We start from the raw sequence: 22251 nt of genomic DNA, 5'->3' as shown, positions 1-22251 counted from the left end.
CCTGGACAGATTTTAAGGTGTTTAGGCATCCGGTCAGACCTCCCATTGGTGTACACTAGCCAGAACTTTGACCCGGGGAGCCTGTTCTGGGCCTTTCACTGGATGGATTTGGTTTGTTTGCATTTGGACACCTATGAAGATACTGGGTTTTCTGGCCCAATTCTATCCACTTCATGTCTGAACTAGTCATGTTGAGAACAATGGATACTAATTGGCCTTCCCCCTCACCTGTATCTTGCAATTTGATCCTTACCAATAGCCCACCTGGATTCACTTTAAGGACAATGACAAACAGCTTCCATGCAATATCAACAAGATACAATAAACAATATACATAATTTACAATGAGCAACAATGTCCCCTTATCCACATGTAATTAGACACTGCCGTAGTATTCTGTTGAGCTGGGGAACAAAAGCAATGGCTATAAAAAGTACATGCTATAATACACATTTTGTGAGAAGTGAGGAACAGGTTAGGGTGATATTAATACCTCATTTCACCAGCACACCCCTGCACTGATTGGGATGAAACCACCATGAGGTGGTACAGTTAGATCCTGGGCAGCTTTTAAGGGGGTTAGGGTCCCAGTCAGACTTTGTGTTGGTGTACACTGTCCAGAACTTTGACCCGAGGAGCATTTTCTGGGTCTTCTACCGGATTGATTTTGCGTTTGTCTGTCCGGTTATGGAATTCGAACTCCCCTACACCGACTGGGATGAAACCAACACTGGATGGTCCAGCTGGAACATGGCCAGGTTTTAAGAGGGTTAAAGTCCCAGGCACAACTCTTGTTGGTGTACGTTGGGCAGAACATTGACCCGGGGAGCCTGTTCTGAGCCTTCTACTGGATGGATTTGGATAACATTTAAAATAAAACAAAATCTATACTGGCCAGCCACCCAATGGGGATGTTGGAAGAGCTTCTAAACTGCTAATTTTAAAATGTTGAGTTACATCCAACTCAGAGTTACCTTAATATGAAGATAAAACAAGGGCAACACCGGGTACTTCAGCTACTACCATTATATTTCAAACTACCATAACTGTGGAGCGCTAGGGAGTATTTTTTTCTTTTGTCCATATATTAGAGATGTGCCTCCCACCCTTCTATTCCCTTACAGCAGCACCACTAGCGGTAAGACCTAATTAGGGGGCAGCGCAGTGATAGTACCCCTTTTTGTGTTTCTATATTAATATATGTGTCTAGTACACACAGAAAGCAAGCTCCTCCCCTCAGGGGACACTACACTTTGTACGCCTATAGAAAGCACTTTTTTTTATCTTAAAGGATCAAGAAGAGTTGTGCAAGCAACCAGTTGCATTTGTGTTTTGGGAGGACCTTAGTTTGCACATCTGTAAATGATCTAATATATATAAGCCTAGCGGCGTGTGTTAGTCTGTGTGTGGAAAAAAAACAACAAGCTGCAGCGCCACCTGCTGGGCGGAGTTATACAGTGACCTAGTAAATTCTTAGCATTATCTAATATATAAAAGTAAAAGCCTAGCGGCGTGTGTTAGTGTGTGTGTGTGTGTGTGTGTGTGGAAAAAACTATTTTCTCAGAAAGGGCTCATCCAATTGACCTGAAATTTGGTATACTGACATTATTTGACAAAAAAATTAGAATAGTGAAGTCAGTTAACTTCCATCATCCCCCCTTCCCCCCGTGGGAGGGGTAGTAAAGGCTAAATTTACGAGTTGAGGGGTCAAACTCATTTTCGTGAGGTAATTTTACCTCATGAACACACATTAAAAAGGGCGTTTGCGTCGGGAAGTAACGCTCTTCCCCTGAGGAGGCCTGGGCTAGGCCCAAATGCATGACAAGAACCTTTTTAAGACCTTAAGTAGCTTGATTTGACTAGAATGCATGAGTATCATGCACGGGTTAACTTGACCTTAATAAGACTATAGGCTGCATTACTCACTTTGTGCAAAGCTCAATATTGCTTATCCAGAAAAAGAAGGTGACTAAAACAAAATTTAAGTTTTGAGAGAGAGTGAAATCCTTTCCTCACTATATGATAGACACATTCCACGCTGCATCTGTTCTAGTGCATTTTAATATTCCATAGGCCAAAAAAACTCTCACATCTAAAAATGTAGATGTGTATGCATAATGGAAGTGGATGCAATTGCCATCCGATGTGGTTGTCACCGACTCATAGGACTTTCCAGGAGAGCAACGCAACGTCACATGTCCTGTCCACTTTCCCTGTGAAGTGGGTGGGGGAGGGTTTAACAGCACAATTCACAGCAAATCACATCCTCCTAGCTGTGTTAGGCCGCAAATTGCAGCATTGAGAAAAAGGGGGCAGGGCTTAACGAGACCATTCATGTAGCCCCGCCTCTGGACCCTGCTGCAAGATCTCCCCTCCACGATCTCCCGGAGGATAGTTAAGCAATGTTGGCTCGTATGCACCGACTGGCATTATAGCATTGGTTGTCACAGGAAGTGAAGGTCACCAACTTTAGTAAGTTATAGAACATACGTACCTACTCTCCCGGAACTTCTGTGACCTCCCGAATTTATGGGACTCCTCCCAGGAAGAGTAAGCACCCTCCCAGATCCCGGTGGCAGCATCAAATGGAATCAGACCCTGCCCCCACTGTGCGATGCAGAGTGGGGTGGGGGTGATATGCACACTGGCATTGCCATGTCCCCTCCTTCACTTGCCACATAGTTGACATTACAATCACAGAAATACAGTTGCCATTTCTTTCCCGCATTCTCTTTGCTCAATACAGCATTTTGTTGGATGCATGTGACATACATGGGTCAAGAACTTTACCTGTACTTTAGAGAACAATGTTTATTGATGAGGAGATGCCATTGTCATTACCATACTGGGGATTTTGATGCAAATCCTCTCCCCACTGCGTCTTCATCTTGATTGCATTTGCACTTAAGAAAATACATACATGGGTCAGACACTAAGAAATCCTTGCTGACATTATTGATGGATTAACATCCACAAATCAATAGCAGATGCAGAGTCACAGACCATTTATCCATCGTCCCCGCTGAATTGTACACACAATAATAGCTGGTGATCAGGATGAATATCCGTCAGGATGTGTTCACTCCGGATCTTGTCAATAATGAAGAAATTGCTCATTCGCTGCCTGCGATTATTAAAGGTTATGCAGGTTTAAATGCCATCCGCTTGTCACCAGGACAGAGCCAGGTATTAGTGAGAGGGATGTAGATGGAGGCTAAGAAGGTCACTTGAGTTTTCTCTGCTCAAAACTTTATACCACTCTATCAACAGTTACAGTCCTAATGGTGATCGCTTCTGGGTGTACGACGTTCTCCTCCCCAATAAAATGTTTGGCAGTGCTCCTCATGGTGACTGTAGGGGGAAACACTCGATGTGGGTATGACATTCTCCTCCCCAGTAGATTAGCAGTGCTCCTCATACTGTCTGTAGGAGGGAGGCACTTGGATATTTCTGCAGTTATACCATCACCGAACAACCGTAGAAATGTCCTTTAATATCTTTCTGGTGTTCGTAACATTCTGGATAACGGTTTTCTGGAGAAATAATGAATTCACATACTGGGAAGTGATAAATGCAGGACTTGGTCTTTTTTTTTTTTTGCAGTCCATAAGCACAAAATATAAAGCCCCATTTATAACCGCACCCCTGGTAAATGTAGACACAAGTGGTGCATAGTAAGGTAGAAACCCCCTATAGATGAACGTGTCAGCTGCACTATTGCATCAAACCCCTCTGACCGCTTTCCATCTCCTCAATCCAGTAACCAGCAAATAACATCAAGGAGGAAAGACGTCTAGTCCACTAACCAGCGTACAGCTGTCACTGCACTTAATGCAGCCATTATGCACAATATAGCAATTAGGAAACACTCCCTGTATTGTGCTTACTCCACTTTGTACAACTGCAGCGGCCGCCAGTGACCCGCACTGCACCAGCAGTGCCGTGACCAGTCTCCCATAGCCACAGTGCACAAATCCTAGTCATATTACACAGACCTCCAGCATTATTGAAGACATCATCAGCAGCTATTTATATAGCGCCACTAATTCCGGAGCGCTGTACAGAGAACTCACATCAGTCCCTGCCCCATTGGGGCTTACAGTCTAAATTCCCTAACACACACACACACACACACACACGGGTCAATATGTTAGCAGCCAATTAACCTACCAGTATGTTTTTGGAGTGTGGGAGGAAACCGGAGCACCCGGAGGAAACCCACACAAACACAGGGAGAACATACAAACACCACACAGATAAGGCCATGGTCGGGAATCGAACTCATGACCCCAGTGCTGTGAGGCAGATTTACCACATCTTCACAAATATTGCCCAGACCCTACACAAACCACAAAACCAGGAACCCCCCCAGGCAATAAAGCACAGAGATGCCCTCCAGGCAAAATATTTATGTTTTTAAGTATATATTTATATATTATAAATGAAATGAAGATGATTCAATAGCATCAGTATAGTTACCAGCCGCCCCCCGCACATTAATAAAGATCATGAGGAACATATGTGTTTACCCAGCAGCAACGCACGTTATAAAGACCATGGAGAGTGCAGACCTCTGTGTGACCTCAGTAATCTCTACGCTGCATTAGGCTCTTGCAGGAGGATTACAGGGGAATTATTAGTGTTTGGAGATATGTTAATGAGGGGAAGAGAAATATTATACAAACGTTATGTCATCCGTCCAAAGAGAGGCGTCCTGACCTCATGGTCTTACTGCACAAGACCCCACTGTATCGCTCCCCTTCCTGCTGTATGTTTTCTCATCTGAATGGAGTGTAAGCTCTTGAGGAGGGAGAAGATTTACTTTTACTATGATTTCCACAAGAAACACAAATAACAACAAGGTGTATATAGGATTCCTGTATATAATAATATGTCTGATCTTTAGCCATAATCTAACAATCTGCTATAACCAGGGCCTACGTCATTATACTGTAAACACCACATAGTCCGGGCCAAAGATCAGAGAGTTCTCTGCGTATCTGAAACAGGGAAATTGTGCAAGAGACCTGCTGTACACGTGGATGTGGTATGAGACAGACCTCCACTAATACCATGACTGCCCTGTGCACTGGGAGCAGTTATGCTGTGTGACTGGATTATTGTATAAGTCAGAATAGAGGATACAGATCAATCAACATTGCGGGTTTAAAAAAGAAAATCAGTTCATGTCCAATCCGACCAACAGCACAATTTAGGCCACACCCCACATTAGTGAGCCCCACCCCTTTTAGGCCCTGTGATTTGGGACTTGAAAAACTAAGATTTTATTTAAAAAATGTAAATATTCATAAGTATTAAAAGGTACCTAACCCTAGTTAGGTCCAGGAATTAGGAGAGAGGGTAAAGAGCTGGAAGACGGTCTCAGGTCTGCTCAGAGGGATAACATGAAGCAGCTCCAAACTCCACCCTAAAACAAGCACTGTCTCTTATCATTTATTTATATAGCGCCAACATATTCTGTAGCGCTTTACAATTGGGGACAAACATAGTAAACTAATAAACAAACTGGATAAAACAGACAGAGGTGAGAAGGCCCTGCTCGCAAGCTTACAATCTATGGGACAATGGCAGTTTGACACATGAGGGTAAGACTAAGGGCTAGATTTACTAAGCTGCGGGTTTGAAAAAGTGGGGATGTTGCCTATAGCAACCAATCAGATTCTACCTTTCATTTATTTAGTACCTTCTACAAAATGACAGCTAGAATCTGATTGGTTGCCATAGGCAACATCCCCACTTTCTCAAACCCGCAGCTTAGTAAATCTAGCCCTAAGTCTACATTTTGGATTTCAGCCCAGCCAGACTGCAAAGGTAAAAGTGACTCATAAGCTAAATGATCTGTCACACAACAATGTTGGTCAGGGTGTAGTTGTCTTGTGTGAAATTGTGTAACGGGTGGTAATAGGGTAATGTAGTGCGGTTAAGAGGGTGGTTGAGGAATATTATAAGCTTGTCTGAAGAGGTGGGTTTTCAGAGAACGCTTGAAAATTTGTAGACCAGAGGAGAGTCTTATTGTGCGAGGGAGAGAATTCCATAGAGTGGGTGCAGCCCCAAAAAAAAGTCCTGTAACCGGGAATGGGAGGATGTAATGAGGGTGGATGAGAGACGCAGATCTTGTGCAGAATGAAGTTGTCGAGTTGGGAGATATTTTGAGACAAGAGAGGAGATGTATGTCGGTGCAGCTTTGTTGATGGCCTTGTAGGTTAGTAAAAGTATTTTATATTGGATTCTTATGAAACTCTGGCCACATTGGTGTAATCTCCGCACCCTCTCAAGATTCACAAAAGACATCGAGAGCAGCCTGCTCATGTACCACTTCTTGTCCTGTTATTAAGTTACATTATTAATTATTACACTAGTCTCAATTTTAGGCCATTTGCTACAGAAACAATACAGGGGGCACCCAAGGCCTGCGAGCCCCAGAAGTGCAGCACCGGAAACGTGGGCTAGTTGCGGCCTTCTATAAAAGTCCGTGGACTCGCAGAGCATGGCAGATAGAGACGCGAGTGTCAGCTCATCTCCCTGCATTACGTTACATAATAACCAGGACCCAGCGCTACCTCCAGACAACACTGCGGTATAAAAGCCCATTTAATCCGCTCCCTCCCCAGTAATCCGCAGCCATCTGCTTTTGTTACATTATATGATTTCAGGAAATGCGCCGCATTTACCAGGCAGAATGGTGATTTAGTGAAGCTTGCGGAATGAAGCATCATTTAGTTAATTAATACAATACTGAGATGGTCGTTACTTGCAGTCATCTCACTGCGCTATTTTATAGCATGGATGTATGAGAGGGTCTTGACATGAACTCAGAGATACAATAAGGATAGTTGTGGGAGTCTCTGGAAGCCCCGAATCGGCTTCTTTTCTGGCAATAGGATTCTGGATTTTAGCCATAGGAAGCTCTCTAAAGTGACATCACAGCACAGGATTCCTACATAAATTCAAAATGCATTGCCCAGGTCACATTTATCTTATGAGGGAGAACGAAATCCATTTTATCAAGCTGATACTGGATGTGATATAGATGTTCTACAGCCAGGAAATGTTTCTAGTGCTTTAACCGTTCATGAAGAGGAAAGTTAGTCACTGACAGCTTGCAAAAAACAAGGGCATAGCGATCTCAAAAACTAAAACAGTAAAAATATGTTTTAATTCATTTTGCTTCAAAGTTAAATTATATATTTTTGCACATACACGATCATGACCTTTAAAGTCCAGAAATCTGTGAGAATGTTATAATGGAAGAAGCACTCAAAGAACGTACAATCACATCATTGACAGATTATTCTGTGTTTGGCGATAAGGGATTCACAGCTTTGCATATGGCTATAATCCACGGTCGGATACACTGTTAAATACTACTAATGGACTGCTACAAGTGAACTTGGAGGGATAACAAGTATGGCTCCCAGACTTACAACATGTCATGTGACGACAGAGGAGGGGGGGGGGGGTAAACGAGTTGAATGAGAGCACAGAGGGGTGTTTTAAAGCCTCTCTGCTCACTACATCATGTGCCATGTGACTGTGGTTGTCATGACAGTTACTCAACACTGTGGAAATTGAAAATACATAATAGCAGACTGAAAAAAAAGGAGAAATGGTAAATATTAACATTCTTATAGCGCACCACATTCATGTTAAAATAAAAATACACAGCTCAGTTTTTTCCCCCATTTCAAACAATGCTAGAGTTGTACGACTGGTATTATGTATGGATCTCTGTACACCATAAGGCAGGGGCGCTCAAGGTTAGTCCGCAAGAGCTAACAGGTCATGCTATCAGGATTTCTGGTTGAGCTTGACACCTATTTACGAGTCTTCTTCCCATCAGCCCTTGTGCACCAACATACTGGTTGGGTATTCAACCAGAGCACGATACCATAAAAAGGGCTTTAACTCCACTAAAGTTAGTGGGGACAACCAAAAATCAGGACAACACAAGTACACATCCGCTCTAAGCCAACACTGGCATATAGGCATCTCAAGGTGGAACCATCACTAATCTGATCATCTTTGACGAGGGGTCTTCCTGTGAGAAGAAGGTATTATCCAACATGATCTATACTGATAATATTTATATTCCAGACAATTAGGGTAAAGGGTGACCAACCGCACTACTCAATTATGTATTCTTGGATCTTCCTTCCCATATTGTAGCTGATATTGTGCATTACAAATATTTATTGGGAAGGTGCGATCCCACTGACTTGTTAAGACACAATGTAATTACAGACAAGGAGTCAATTTTTTAGGATGTACATTTTAACTCAAAAATCTAACTTTTAGTTCATTTAACTAAAAACACTATTATCATTGTTACCTAAATTATTAAAAAATTAGATTTTCAGCGAAATATAAATTCAACCTAAATAGAATAAAACAAAATGATCCTCATTTAACATATAGAAGCAAATCTGTTATAACAATGTAGGAGATACTAACATCACAGGATTGTATAACTGAGAAGAAACCAAACAGAGGTACTTTAACCATCAATTAACCTACTAATGAAATAACATGATGCTGCTCACATACCAGTTTATTTAATAAAGACGCCAAGAACGCACAAGGAAACGGTATTATAAGTAGGGATGTGCACCGGTCACTTTTGGTGTCTCGTGTTTTGGATTCGGATTTTTTTCGCAAAACACCTGACGAAAGGTTTTGGATTCGGATTTATTTTGAAAAAAACATAAAAAGTGCTACAAACCAGTTTTGTTTTGTTTTTTTTCACTCCTACGCTATTATTAACCTCAATAACATTCAATAACAATCATTTCCACTAATTTCCAGTCTATTCTGAACACCTCACAATATTGTTTTTAGGCCAAAAGGTTGCACCGAGGTAGCTTGAGCACATAATGCCAAAAAAAGAGGTACAAGATGGAATTGTTCTGGGCCCTCCCTCCCACCCCTCGCGAGATTCGACGCGAGACTTGGACGACAGAGCCTCGTTTTCATTTTTTGCCCGCCGGAAATAACCGAACAGTGCTCGGATCCCGTTGGGATCCGCTCTGTTCGGGTGCGCTCGGATTAGCGGAATCCGAGCCCACTCATCTCTAATTATAAGTGGATTACACCAATACCTTCATGAACCCCACACATCACACTAACCACAGTATATTTTAGGACACTTAAATTACATTTTCTTATCACTTATTATTTTTTGGCTTTTATATTTAGATTGATTTTAAATTCCACTGAAAAACTATAAATAAATTAGATAACAATGACAATAGTATTTTTAGTAAAATGAAATAAAAGTTAGATTCTAATTAAGTTATAATGTGTATCCTAAAACAATTAAGCTCTTGTCTAATATTTATAGACGCCATTAGAATTTTGGCAAGTGTAGACCACATTAATAGTTCACATTTGTGCTGTAACACATGACAACCAGATTCCAGAGTAGTGTCGAAAATACAAACTGCATATTGGTTGCGATTGCTTATAGCAAAATGTTAAATCATTAAATAAACCACACATTTTCAAATGATTTACTTTCACATCATACTTTGTGGCCCCCAATGTTAAAACAATACCCTGCACCTTAGATCCAGGAGGGCCCAGTAAGGCAATACCCTGCACCTTAGATCCAGGATCACCCAGCAGGTAATACCCTGCACCTTAGATCCAGGATCACCCAGCACGTAATACCCTGCACCTTAGATCCAGGATCACCCAGCACCTTAGATCCAGGATCACCCAGCACGTAATACCCTGCACCTTAGATCCAGGATCACCCAGCACGTAATACCCTGCACCTTAGATCCCGGATCACCCAGCACCTTAGATCCAGGATCACCCAGCACGTAATACCCTGCACCTTAGATCCCGGATCACCCAGCACCTTAGATCCAGGATCACCCAGCATGTAATACCCTGCACCTTAGATCCCGGATCACCCAGCATGTAATACCCTGCAAATAAACCCTGGGGTTAACACATTCGGTAAACAGATCGTCTAGATCAGTGATGGGCAAACTTTTTCAGGAGCGGGCCAAATAAAGAAAAACTTTAGGTGGGCCAAAATAATTTATTAAAAAAACTCAAATATCGAAATATATAATACAAATGTTTTGAATGGGACGGGAGGGTGTTATATAGCAGTGTTACCTCTACAAGTGCAGCGATCGTACAGACACAGCAGGTTGTTGCAGATCCGTCTTTCTGGTGAGCCACTAACTGACAACACAGCAGCCAATCGAAATCCGCCTTAGTATATGGCCCAGCCCATCTCTTCTCACATGACTTTCAGCCATTAGGGGGCGGGCAGGTAACATCGTAACATAACATAGTTGATGAGGTTGAAAAAAAAGACACCAGTCCATCAAGTTCAACCTATTTTGGATCTCCTGCGATCCAGCACTTATATTTGAAATTAATCCAGAATAAGCAACCGCCAATCTGTTTCAATTGTGAAAATCCCCCAGACTCAATATTGCAGTCCTATTATTACCCTATATCCACTACTAACCTTCATTTTAAATTAACGGTCGTATCCCTGGATACACCTTTCCGCTAAAAATTTGTCTAACCCTTTCTTAAACATAGTTCTTGAGTGATTGACATATGAAGTGTACTTTTAGGAAGGAGGATGAAGTGTAATGGAGGTAATAGCTGGGAAGGCATAAAAATGAAGGTTCCGACACACAGGGTCGGCCCTAATAATTTTATGCATATTTTAATGAAATTTTTTAAAATATTGGCGGGCCGGATAGAACCTCTAAGTGGGCCGGATCTGGTTCGCGGGCCGTAGTTTGCTCATCACTGGTCTAGATTATGCACATTAAACCACATACCACCAATCATGGGTTTTGCCATCTTCTGTCGTCAAATCTGCATCTTTACAGAGGGAAGCTCAACGTGAAAGGCAGCTTAAAGAAGAGGGCCCCCCCCCCCCCCCCTTTAGGACAAGCTCCTCTTTATTTCCTGCTCCCTATTAAGCAAACAGGTTCCTCTCCTAATATCCCGGCTGTTACCAGAAGCTGGGAGCTATACTTGGTGGCTAACTGGAAGGCAGCTACTGTAGACAGACACTTTAATAGACATTTGTTAAGATTCTGAAAACCACATTCCTTTACTCTACAGCCATGTTGTTCCATGTCAAACACGTTCATTTTGCCACAAAGACATAAGCCCTAAGAAATAGTGATTTTATTTCACAGGAGAACTGGCTTTTACAGCAGACTCACAATAATTGGCAAAGTCCAATATGCTCCATGCTGAAAACACAATTATTTTTTTTTTTACCTTATTTCAGCAGATCTGAGTGACAACCCCCCCCCCCCCCCTTCCAAAAAAAACAAAAAAACAGCACGTCTATTGGCACTAAATTGTTAAAAATAAGTAGAGCTTGTGATCTATACCCTGTAGCATCTGATATTTTTAGTTTTATTCATTATTCCTATTAGAAACTCTGCTAAGTTTACTCACTGAATAAGTTCTAAAAAGCAGAATTTCTGTTCATAGATATCGCTGCGATATAGACTGAAATGGTCGACTGGATCCGATCCTGCTTGCTACGCCATCTGTTCTCACTGCTCGTCACATTCAGCCAAGGTTCTCATCCCCTTGCAGCTTTAGCATCCTGGATAAAGACTCATTATAAAATATTGCTCTTTTCAAAGTGTCCGAAAGACCCCCCCCCCCCCCTCTTGTATTCCTGCTCTTGTTTGCTTGCTCCGTCATGTGATTCAACATGGCTGCGTTGCACAAGTTGCCAGCAAATTATCCCGACAACTACTGAGCTCAGTACATTTTCTGTCTGCTGGGCAGGATAGCCTCTTTGATGAAAGAGAAGATGATGAGAATTCCTGAGCGTTTCCCTCTCTTACCCTTCGTAAAATAGTTTGACACCACGTCATCTGTGGGCACAGAGAACAATTAGACTTGTACACACCAAGGAAACTTCTGTTACTTGTATTTTTATTACACAACAACTTGGGACATTGCATGCAACGGTTCATAGATTATACTATTTAATGGTCACAGAGACGTATGGTAGAGGGAGTAGATCTTTTTTGAGCTAAACAATGTTATGTGCAGTTTCCCGGGCCGTACTCTATAGTATTTACACTATAGATAGGACAGAGTTAGTACATAATAAAACATGCAAACCGAACCCTTTTGTTTAGTAAAAGGAACGCTCACCTCCATGTTGGACCGTGGATGGCAACACGTTCTCCCCTGCAGACAGTGACACAAAGAAAGCGAATGGAACGAGCCAGAGGCAGAAGGTGAAATAGGCGAGAACCTGCGGACAGACACATCTGTCAACCTACATGTGGCTGCACGGACCACACAAGTACAATAGGTAGCAGTAAACGGCAAACATTGCTGACTGTGCACTGAAACCAGGACAACCAATCAGCAATTAGCTTGTATCTGACAAGTGTAAGCAAGACAGTAAAGGCAAACTTCTGATTGGCTGTTGTGGTTTAACACATAATCAGGAGATGTGTATACTGTGCTAGGATGTAATGGATAATGCAGAACTGGATAAAGACACTTAAATAATCAGGCTGATTAAAGAACACTAAGATACACAACGTGCTGCAACCATCACTGAATATATTATACCGCACCTGTGTATTAAGGACACTGCAATGAGCGGAGGTCCCGACAGTGCGTATCTCACCCAATAGACATGATATAGTCCCAATTAGCTCAGCCGGTCTCTAGAATTCCAGCAGTAGCTCAGCCACGATTACAGGCCTGGTGTTCAGACCAATTACCGCAATAAGTGTCCTTGACAGATTACAACTAAATCTCCTGTGGAGCCGTGTGTGTCCGGAGAAAGAGGATTGTGGTAATGCAGAGCAGTAATACATACACGGGCGCAAACGAACGTGACCTAATCAGGGAAACCATAGTATCTCATACCACATCCGGGCACTAACTGCTAAATCTGCAAATCTTCTGTGGAAGTCAAATTAATTAGATGGAAAAGGCTAAATTAACTAATTCTGGTTTACCGTGTGATTGCGGTTAGTACGCCACGTCTCATGACGCAATCACACGGGTGAACAACACACGCACTACACATTTTCTAAACGTTCCAATCCACACTCTATTTAATAAATGAATTAAAGGTTATTTATACAGATATTATAGTAAAGGTGTTCATGGTTCAGGTCCTAAAAAAATATATATAGAGTTTGGTCTCAATATTAATCCATATTTCACCAGCGAAAACCCGGTTTCAACAGAGTAGCATTCACATCTAGCGGTCGCTAGGTATGAACAGTATTATTATTATTATTAATTTTTATTTATAGGGCGCCACAAAGTATCCGTAGCGCCGTACAAGGACAAACAATGGCACAGTACAAGGTGAAACAGCGCAGTACAAGTAACAGTAAGCACTATAACTCTGGGGACTCAGGCACAGCATGAAAGAGAGGGAGGGAGGGGAAAAGTGAGTACAGGCAGGTAACTATGGCCCAAGAGGGTGGGCACGGATGACAGGTTGAGAGTCACTGAGGGGAGCGGAGAGAAGCGAGAGGAGACAGAGGGCAGAGGGTTAGAGAGGAGGTGAGCTGAGTAGCTGGAGAGCGCAGTTAAAAGTGATGGAAACAGAAGGTAGGAGAGCCCTGCTCAAAGGAGCGAACAATCTAAAGGGAGGGGAGGACAGACAGACACATGGATGAGACGGAGAGACGGGAGAAACGGAGACGGAGTCGAGGAAGGGGGAGAAGGGAAGAAGGGATGAGAAAGAGAGGTAGCCGACCGGTGGAAGTTTAGGCATGAGACTGGAAGGCTTTAAGGACAAGGTGGGTTTTTAATGTTCGTTTGAAAGAGGACAGATTAGGGGAAGTTCTGATGGAGCGGGGGAGCTTGTTCCAATGGAGGGGAGCGGCGCGGGAGAAGTCTTGGATACGTGCGTGAGAGGAGGTAATCAGAGGGGAAGAGAGGCGACGATCGTTGGACAGTACAAGATTAATACTCGAAAGCACTCTGTTTATGGGTCAGTTTAAACCGCTTCTTGGGTGGGAAGATACACAAACAGTTGGAGTGAGCAGACCCCTCCTTTGAGAAGGGATCAAAAGAACTGACTTATTGCCTGCAGCCTACTGGAACATCGTAAACCCTGGACCAATGAAGACCTGTCTTAGTGTTATCCATGTATATTTTGTACATAATCAGTATTTTTTCCTAAACTTATAAGCAGCCTCTGATTCAGGAATGGTCTTTGTTTCCCATTAGACATCAGCTTTGACGGACTGTTCCTGGATCCAGGACTGCGTGGCATATGTATCGGTTGTACTTTGTATTATTATTGTGTTCTGCTAAATTTTGCTATTAAATCTCTTCTGTGCTTTGGAACCACATTAATCGCATCGGACAATATTTTTTGTTAGCGACAATACGGACAGAACACTTCGAAAACTGCCAACATACTTCTCTGCCACTGGAACCACATCCAGGTCTATTGTCCATCATCTACAAGCAACATAGGCAGCAATTTGGTGGACTGTACTCTATATTCATGAGAATACAGTCTAATATGTACATGGGACGTCACTGAGGAACTTTGTGTCTCACCAGTTCCAATGTTCTAATGATCACTGACTACCTCCAATATGCATAGGCCACAAGTAAAATCAATAACGTAATAAGTCGTTTTGTCCACTCTGAATGATCCTTATGGCTTCTGACAGTCAAAAAAAGGAGGTTAAACATTTCAGTATCTTAGTCAATTTAGTTCTACTTCCATGAACAAGCCACATGAACTTTCAACTGTGCCTCATAGTGAGAAATAAACTGCATATAATGTAGTCCGGCATCCTAATACTGTACAGTAATTCATACTGCAAGGAAGTGCTCATCATGTGTTGTGCCTGGCTGGGTTTACATACCTCTGAGAAAGGATAATATTCTTCTGCAAAGTACTGGAAAGCCAAGTAATGATTCAGCACCACGAGAGCTGTCAAGAAACATTAGAGATTTAGCGGCAAGATGCAATAACGAGGCTGTTTAATCACTATAGCTGGTCATATATTCACGGTGGATGTCAGTTCTCCTGGAGCTTAGGTCAGAATGGAGACTATCACTTATCAGGCAGACTTAAATACAGACTGAGCGGCACAGTGTGCTGTGCCTGCAGAGGGGTGTGTGTGCCGTTTGGTGTACACGGCACCAAGTTATTACACTTATTAGGCACATCAGGAGTACAAAACACCCAGATGGGGCCAGTTTACTCATCCAATCTCTTACTGGTTCCAGGAGGAGATAAGTGAACACAGAAATACTTTACAGTAATACACGGCACTTACCGCAGGAGAGTATGAAGTTGGGAGAGGTCAGCATGATGAAGGGGAACGTCTGCAGAAGCCCAAAATATACAACGTTGGTGAAGAGTCCGACCCCAATCATTACCCCGGGGAACCTCTCGAACAGGTACAGGCCAATTAGCACAGCTGTAGAAAACTGAATACAACAGACATTCAGGACCCACTTTTCAATCTTCAACAACAACTACCAAACGCTTGCCGAGTCTCTAGTAGAATGTGACCTAATTCTGGGTAATTCACACACACACACTTGTATCAAAGAAGCAAATGCCGAAATATTCCCAGCTGTGTGATTGGCAACAGGCGGGTGAATGAGGTGGGAAACAGTTCTGAAGTTATTCGAGCAAGAAACAGACTCTTTCAAGAAGGGAGCATTTGTTTTCTTTGAATCCCAGATGTCAATTAGTAAAACAACGTAACTGTTCTCAATGTCGCTCAGCTGGCACATAACATAGTAGATAGTAAATCTGCCCTACCAAATGATCTTAAGTCAAGGAGACTAATGCAATGGGGAAATATGATAACACAGTTTTAATGTACAGCAACCAGATTGTCATTTTTTTTTTGCAGTTTAGAAAGTGAAACGTTTGGCCGCTATGAGTTATAGAGCCCCTTCCTGTACAGTTACCTGGACACAGTCCTTATAAACACCCCTTTTTTAGGTCTTAGCTGCAGAAAAGGACGGCCCCAGGTCACACGAGCTGACAATTAAGCACAGCTGTTCTTTAGCCACCTAATAATGATTTATTATCTTTAAGGAGAAGTCTCCCTGGAACATGCATTATCTTGTTCTAAACTAGAGAATTCTGCTGAACTTACCCAGATCATGTACTTGATGATCCTACTGGTGGCTACGGTATATTCCTCTATAAGTTCCGCTAAATAGTACAGACCAGCAGCTGTAAGAAGAGGAGACATGTGTTAAAGACATTTTCACAATACAACTGTGTCTGCTTCTGTAATATTATAATCACCCCCAATGCAACATGTGCCAGCAATTATATACACAAGACGTCAGTTTATGCTGCAATAGATTGAGGGCTTCAAAGAAAACAGACACTATGACAACAAAGATAAATGGTGACTTATTATCCATTCCAAGTAGGGATCTGATAAATGCATGACTTTCATTGTATTTATCAGCCTCTATTCCTAATGATTTGAAGCACTGCACAGTAAAACAATAACGAACACAATTATTATCCTTTATTTATAAAGCTCCAACATATAATGTAAGCTTAGGTGGGGGGGGGGGAATGTAAATATAAGGTAACAGAATAACGATTACAGCCGCTGGTGAGGAGAGTTTGTGATTACAGTAAGGTAGTCGGATTGTCAGCCACCAATATTAAACCAGCCAAGAAATGTTAGGATAAATGATGGACTGTCAACTGAACCTCCTTCATCCAGTTCTAGAGAAGCCTTTTGCGTTTGTGATGCCCGCCAGTCATGTTGGCAGGTAGCCGTCGCATTTTAGTGGCAGCCGGCAGACGCAGTACAGCAGCATCGGAGGAGGAGCGTTTAAATTAATCCTGTGTAAAAGCTGCAAATAAGAAGGCAGCAGAACCCCTGTAAGGTGTATACCCTGGCCATCCACCTAGGTGCACCGTCACTACCTCAAAGTGACCTGTAACAGTCCTTCTAAGGGCTACAGATGAGCAATAAACTCTTCTTATGACACCAATTATCTGCTGAAATCCTCTGACCTAGCTACCATGCAGCATTGATGGATAGTAAGCGTTTGCGAGGAACCAGCTACCGGCTCCAGCAAATTTGAGCTGCAGCAGCCACACAACGCCTGGTGGTGGCAGCGAAATGCTCTTCTGCAACTGACACGCAGTTGACACTTGCAGTCCGAGAGTGTCTGGTGGCCAAGTGGTAAAAGAGGACTCCAAGCAGAATGGTTAAAAATAGAGGACAGCAGAGTAAGGTCATACTGTCACACAATCCTGTCCTTAGTGCAATGACAATCTTCTATAATTCCCCTCTGCCTTCACAAACTTTTGACGGCTTTATATTTGTGGGAAGATGATAAGTGGGAGACAGGCATGGAGCTGTCACCCTCATCTCTAACCGTTGTCCACATATTTAAATGAGATGGCCATCCAAAGTAAATAATTTCATACAAACAAGTGCCAGGGTTCCCCTCTGTGACCTGGATCTCTGGTATGCTGTAGTCTTCATCTCCATAATAAAGGTCCTAGGAGATGGCTGGGTACACTTGTGTCAAACACACAGGCTTGTGTACAGGCAGGTCCTATGTGGCCCCTGACCCGCCTCATCTATGCAGGCTATTTGAAAACAATGGTCCTATTTGGCCAACTTAAGGAACATTTCTGGACTGAACATCTCTTTACATGGCGGATTCAGTTATTATATATTCACATGTTTATTTATTTATAGTTCTCGAGGACTTAAACCTGCGATGTGGAGCAGATGGGAGTTGGGATGTTTACATGTTCACATTATTTCTTGTGTCAGTAGATTCTTCCTATATTCACACTATGGCTGTCATGGGATTTCTGCCTAGTAAATGCCTTTTTTCTTTGGAATGTCAAGGATTTGGATTACAAGATCAAGAGGACCCAGGTTCTTCTATTTATTAATACTCTCTCCACCCATGTAATATGCTTCTAGTAGACCCATAATACTGATAGATGGAAGTTTGCCCTCATGTGTTTCACACTGTGAATAACTCCCTAAACAGCTTCAGGCTATTCCTTACTATTACTACAAATCAACTGGGGGAAGCATCCTCCCCTAATAACTAACTGAATCTCCATCCTATCTCTTCAATAAGGAAGACGCGATACCTGGCAGGTTGGACGAGATTTTTCCTGTTAATGCTGATACAGCCGTTCCATATGGGATGCATTAAAGGCCAATGCCCATATGAATGCCACAGAGACGGACAGCACTGTGGTACCTGCTATATACGTACAGACCCCCCCTGAAATATAACCCTCATGACAGCTTTATGCCTCCTCCAGCAGGGCAAGTGTGCCTGAGTGACATTAAACTGTTGGCAAAGGAACTATTGTTCCTTTCTTATAATGTTTAAATAAGATTATTCTGCCCATTATACACCACACAGTCTGGCTTCAGTCCAATGTGTCATCCCCACAAGTGGATCATGGAAGTTCTGTCTCCAGCAACTAATAAGACTCTATGGAGTGACCCTTTCCCTGTGTAATGCCGGCACCAGCATTGTATTTATGCATTAATAAAACTGTTTTTATCAAAATATTTTAGGATGTTATAAGAAAAAGAAAGGTCGCCCACAGGCCACCCGCGGCGCGGGTAACTAACAACAGTAATGCCTAGCAATAAGACAATTTTTTATTTATTGTATTTGATGAATGCGTTAGAAAATGTCACTATTACAACTAATGACCAATGAAATGCCAGCAGCTGTTGTAGCGGGGGCCAGGAATGTGCCTATGCCCCAGCAGCAGCAGTAGTAGTGGCGGGGGCCAGAAATAAGCCCCAGCAGCAGCAGTAGCGGGGGCCAGCAATAAGCCCCAGCAGCAGCAGTAGTAGTAGCGGCGGGGGCCAGCAATAAGCCCCAGCAGTAGTAGTAGTAGCGGGGGCCAGCAATAAGCCCCAGCAGCAGCAGTAGCGGGGGCCAGCAATAAGCCCCAGCAGCAGCAGTAGCAGGGGCCAGCAATAAGCCCCAGCAGCAGCAGTAGTAGCGGGGGCCAGCAATAAGCCCCAGCAGTAGTAGCGGGGGCCAGCAATAAGCCCCAGCAGCAGCAGTAGTAGTAGCGGGGGACAGCAATAAGCCCCAGCAGCAGTAGTAGCGGGGGCCAGCAATAAGCCCCAGCAGTAGTAATAGCCGGGGCCAGCAATAAGCCCCAGCAGCAGCAGTAGTAGTAGCGGGGGACAGCAATAAGCCCCAGCAGTAGTAGCGGGGGCCAGCAATAAGCCCCAGCAGCAGCAGTAGTAGCGGGGGAAAGCAATAAGCCCCAGCAGCAGCAGTAGTAGCGGGGGCCAGCAATAAGCCCCAGCAGCAGCAGTAGTAATAGCCGGGGCCAGCAATAAGCCCCAGCAGTAGTAATAGCCGGGGCCAGCAACAAGCCCCAGCAGTAGCAGTAGTAATAGCCGGGGCCAGCAATATGCCCCAGCAGCAGCAGCAGTAGCGGGGGCCAGCAATAAGCCCCAGCAGTAGTAGCAGGGGAAAGCAATAAACCCCAGCAGCAGCAGTAGTAATAGCCGGGGCCAGCAATAAGCCCCAGCAGCAGCAGTAGTAATAGCCGGGGCCAGCAATAAGCCCCAGCAGCAGCAGCAGTAGTAGCGGGGGTCAGCAATATACCCCAGCAGCAGCAGCAGTAGTAGCGGGGGACAGCAATAAGTCCCAGCAGTAAAATAAACACCCATTAATAAACCAGTAGTATTAAAAAGTCTACTTAATGCCAGTAGTGCTATTATTATGTCAATACTAATGGGAATGTCCAATAAAACGCCAACAGCAGTAAGGGACAATAATATACTAAACATAATGCCCAGTTATAAGCAACCAATAACAGTAGTGCCCAGTACTAATGACTGTAATCCATATGAATTAGGAGTCTCATGGTAAGAATACACATTTACCTCTAAGGAGATGATGCTAATTTGCTGATTGACAGTATAAACGGGCAGATCAGTACAATGACATACATGTTACATGCAAGTGTGTCAAACAAACACAAACCCTGATTACTGTGAAATAATACAGTGGAGGGGAAGCAGTATTGTATATTAATCTCTTATCTACACACTGTCAATCTTACTGGTTAGCCAATAGCACAGCAATGATCATATATCACAGTGTCATAGTTGCTGTGTAGTGAAAACTCACCTATTGCCAGGGTGACAAAGGCCACCTGAATGAGCAGGGACAGCCAGCTGAGCACATAGATAAACCACATCTTCCTGGCCGCACACACCAAACCTTATGGCCACTATTTCCCACGCCCCACCGCTCCCTACTTTCTGCAACACGCCCCTCACTGCTCCCTACTTTCTGCAACACACCCCTCACTGCTCCCTACTTTCTGCCTCACACCCCTCACTGCTCCCTACTTTCTGCAACACGCCCTTCACTGCTCCCTACTTTCTGCCTCACAGCCCTCACTGCTCCCTACTTTCTGCAATACTCCCCTCACTGCTTCCTACAACACAGCCCTCACTGCTCCCTACTTTCTGCAAAACAGCCCTCACTGCTCCCTACTTTCTGCAATACACCCTTCACTGCTCCCTACTTTCTGCAATACATCCTTCCTACTTTTTGCAAGATCCCCCTCACACTACATGACCACCCACTACTCTCTATATTGCAAGCACCCCTCAATGTCCCCTACTCTCTATGATGGCCCTGTAGTTGCCCCCTGATCCTAGTCACCTCCTGCAGCCTTATATAAACTTACTTCTTGCGTGTCACCCCTTTATGTCACTCATGCACCCCAAGTGTATTCCTCTTACCCCCAGCACAGTTGTCCTGCAGCCCCCGTACTCCTATGACTTACCCCGGAGCTCCCTTACTGCCCCTCTCACTAACACCCCGGTGTCTCCCCAGCCTCACCCTCCAGCAAGACAGCTGGACACTCCACCATAGAGAGGAAACTCCTCCAGGAACCATAGAGAGTAGCCGTCACCGTACTTCCGGAGTGCGTCTCTTATACCATAGACGCGCATGGGATCAGTAAGAACGGTCAGTGCCGCCATCTTTGCTGAGGGCAAAACCAGCCTCGGCCGGTAACACGGCTCTGTGATTGGCCGCCTTGTTGCCATGGAAGCGTTTGTTTGCCAGCTAGGCAGGTTGTCATCACCACTGTGTGATTGGCGCCAAATCAGCTCATAATGGAATAAAATGGAAGTTTATGGAGAAATACAGGAGCTGTTCTCTGTGCTACTGGGATATGGATATATAGGGCGAGTAGTGGCTGTATATAATGTTGTGGCCTGAATACAAATTCTGCACAATAAACCTAAGATATATTAATAGCAATTCAATTTGAAAGTCTGGTACATACATGTAGACTTGTCTCATATTATTCCTCCAATGTGAAAATATTTAAATGCAACACTTTATCACTGAGGCGATACTACCTCAGCAGATTTTGGAGCACTACAATCCCCAGCATGCCATGTTAACTGAATATGATCATAGGGCATACTTGCCAACTCTCCCTGTATGTCAGGGAGACTCCCTGAAACTGGGGTGATCTCCCGCACTCCCTGAAGAGTCTGGCATTCTCCCTGATGCTGAGCCAGTACAAGACGTGGTTGGCTTCACTATCTGTGGCATGATGACACAGTTCAGAAATTGTGTCCTATGTCCATGTATTGATGCCTATGGAGGTGGCCATTTTCATGGAGACCAAGATTTAATCAAAGACTGACAGGTAAGACAACATGACTTCAGTAATGGAGACAGAAAAGTAAAAGGCACTTCAGTCTCTACAGATTCATTAGCTGCTTTTCTTTAACGCATAGTTGCCTACTCTCCCGGAATGTCTGGGAGACTCCCGCATTTCTGGGAGACTTCCCGGGAGAGCAGGGCAACCTTCCCCCGCTATAGATAAGTGGCAGGGCTTAATGATGCAAATATCACGTCATCTTGGCCAAAATTGTGATAATCGTTTAGGGGGCGGTGCCAAAATGATGCAACTTATCAAGCCCCGCCCCCACATGCCCACCTCTCCCAGGATCTCCCTGAAGCCAACGTGGAAATGTTGGCAAGTATGTCATAGGGCATTTCTCTACATGTAAATGTTCCTGTGGGGAACGTGACAATGCAATTCATCCCCACCAGGGGCAGGCTGGACTGGGGGGTAGTGGGGCAGTTAGCTTGGACTGGGCTACCTGCATTTTTTTTCCCTTTAAAATGTACCTAATAGGCTGCTAATCCAAGTCTCGCCCCCTCAGGCTAAAATTTTAACCC

The 22251-nt window shown here is 43.7% G+C and overlaps 1 protein-coding gene across 2 annotated transcripts; it reads right to left on the bottom strand.

Moving 5' to 3' along the window:
- Window positions 1–11172: 11172 nt before the first annotated feature.
- Window positions 11173–20933, bottom strand: TEX261 (testis expressed 261). 2 transcript variants are annotated; one of them, XM_075187381.1, is made up of 7 exons: window positions 20582–20933; window positions 20167–20472; window positions 16146–16225; window positions 15309–15462; window positions 14892–14959; window positions 12184–12286; window positions 11173–11897 (listed from the first exon to the last, which is right to left on the bottom strand). In XM_075187381.1, the coding sequence occupies exons 2-7, from the start codon at window positions 20234–20236 to the stop codon at window positions 11782–11784; spliced, it is 591 nt and encodes a 196-aa protein (XP_075043482.1). In that variant the 5' UTR covers window positions 20237–20472; window positions 20582–20933; the 3' UTR covers window positions 11173–11781. The 2 variants fall into 2 exon arrangements, with proteins under 2 accessions (XP_075043482.1, XP_075043477.1); XM_075187376.1 differs by having other exon boundaries at window positions 20167–20933.
- Between the last annotated feature and the right edge of the window lie 1318 nt (window positions 20934–22251).

Source organism: Mixophyes fleayi, chromosome 1 (assembly GCF_038048845.1).
Source record: "Mixophyes fleayi isolate aMixFle1 chromosome 1, aMixFle1.hap1, whole genome shotgun sequence".
In the NCBI taxonomy this organism is placed as follows: Eukaryota; Metazoa; Chordata; class Amphibia; order Anura; family Limnodynastidae; genus Mixophyes; species Mixophyes fleayi.
This window is presented reverse-complemented; position numbering and strand designations above follow the sequence as displayed.

Bases quoted from the DNA above. Each gene is read 5' to 3' on its own strand.
- TEX261 (XM_075187376.1), bottom strand. From the start codon at position 20,236: ATGTGGTTTATCTATGTGCTCAGCTGGCTGTCCCTGCTCATTCAGGTG. The intron at 16,226-20,166 runs GTGAGTTTTCAC...CTCTTCTTACAG, and splicing joins CTTTGTCACCCTGGCAATAG to CTGCTGGTCTGTACTATTTA. The intron at 15,463-16,145 runs GTAAGTTCAGCA...TGTTGTATTCAG, and splicing joins TCATCAAGTACATGATCTGG to TTTTCTACAGCTGTGCTAAT.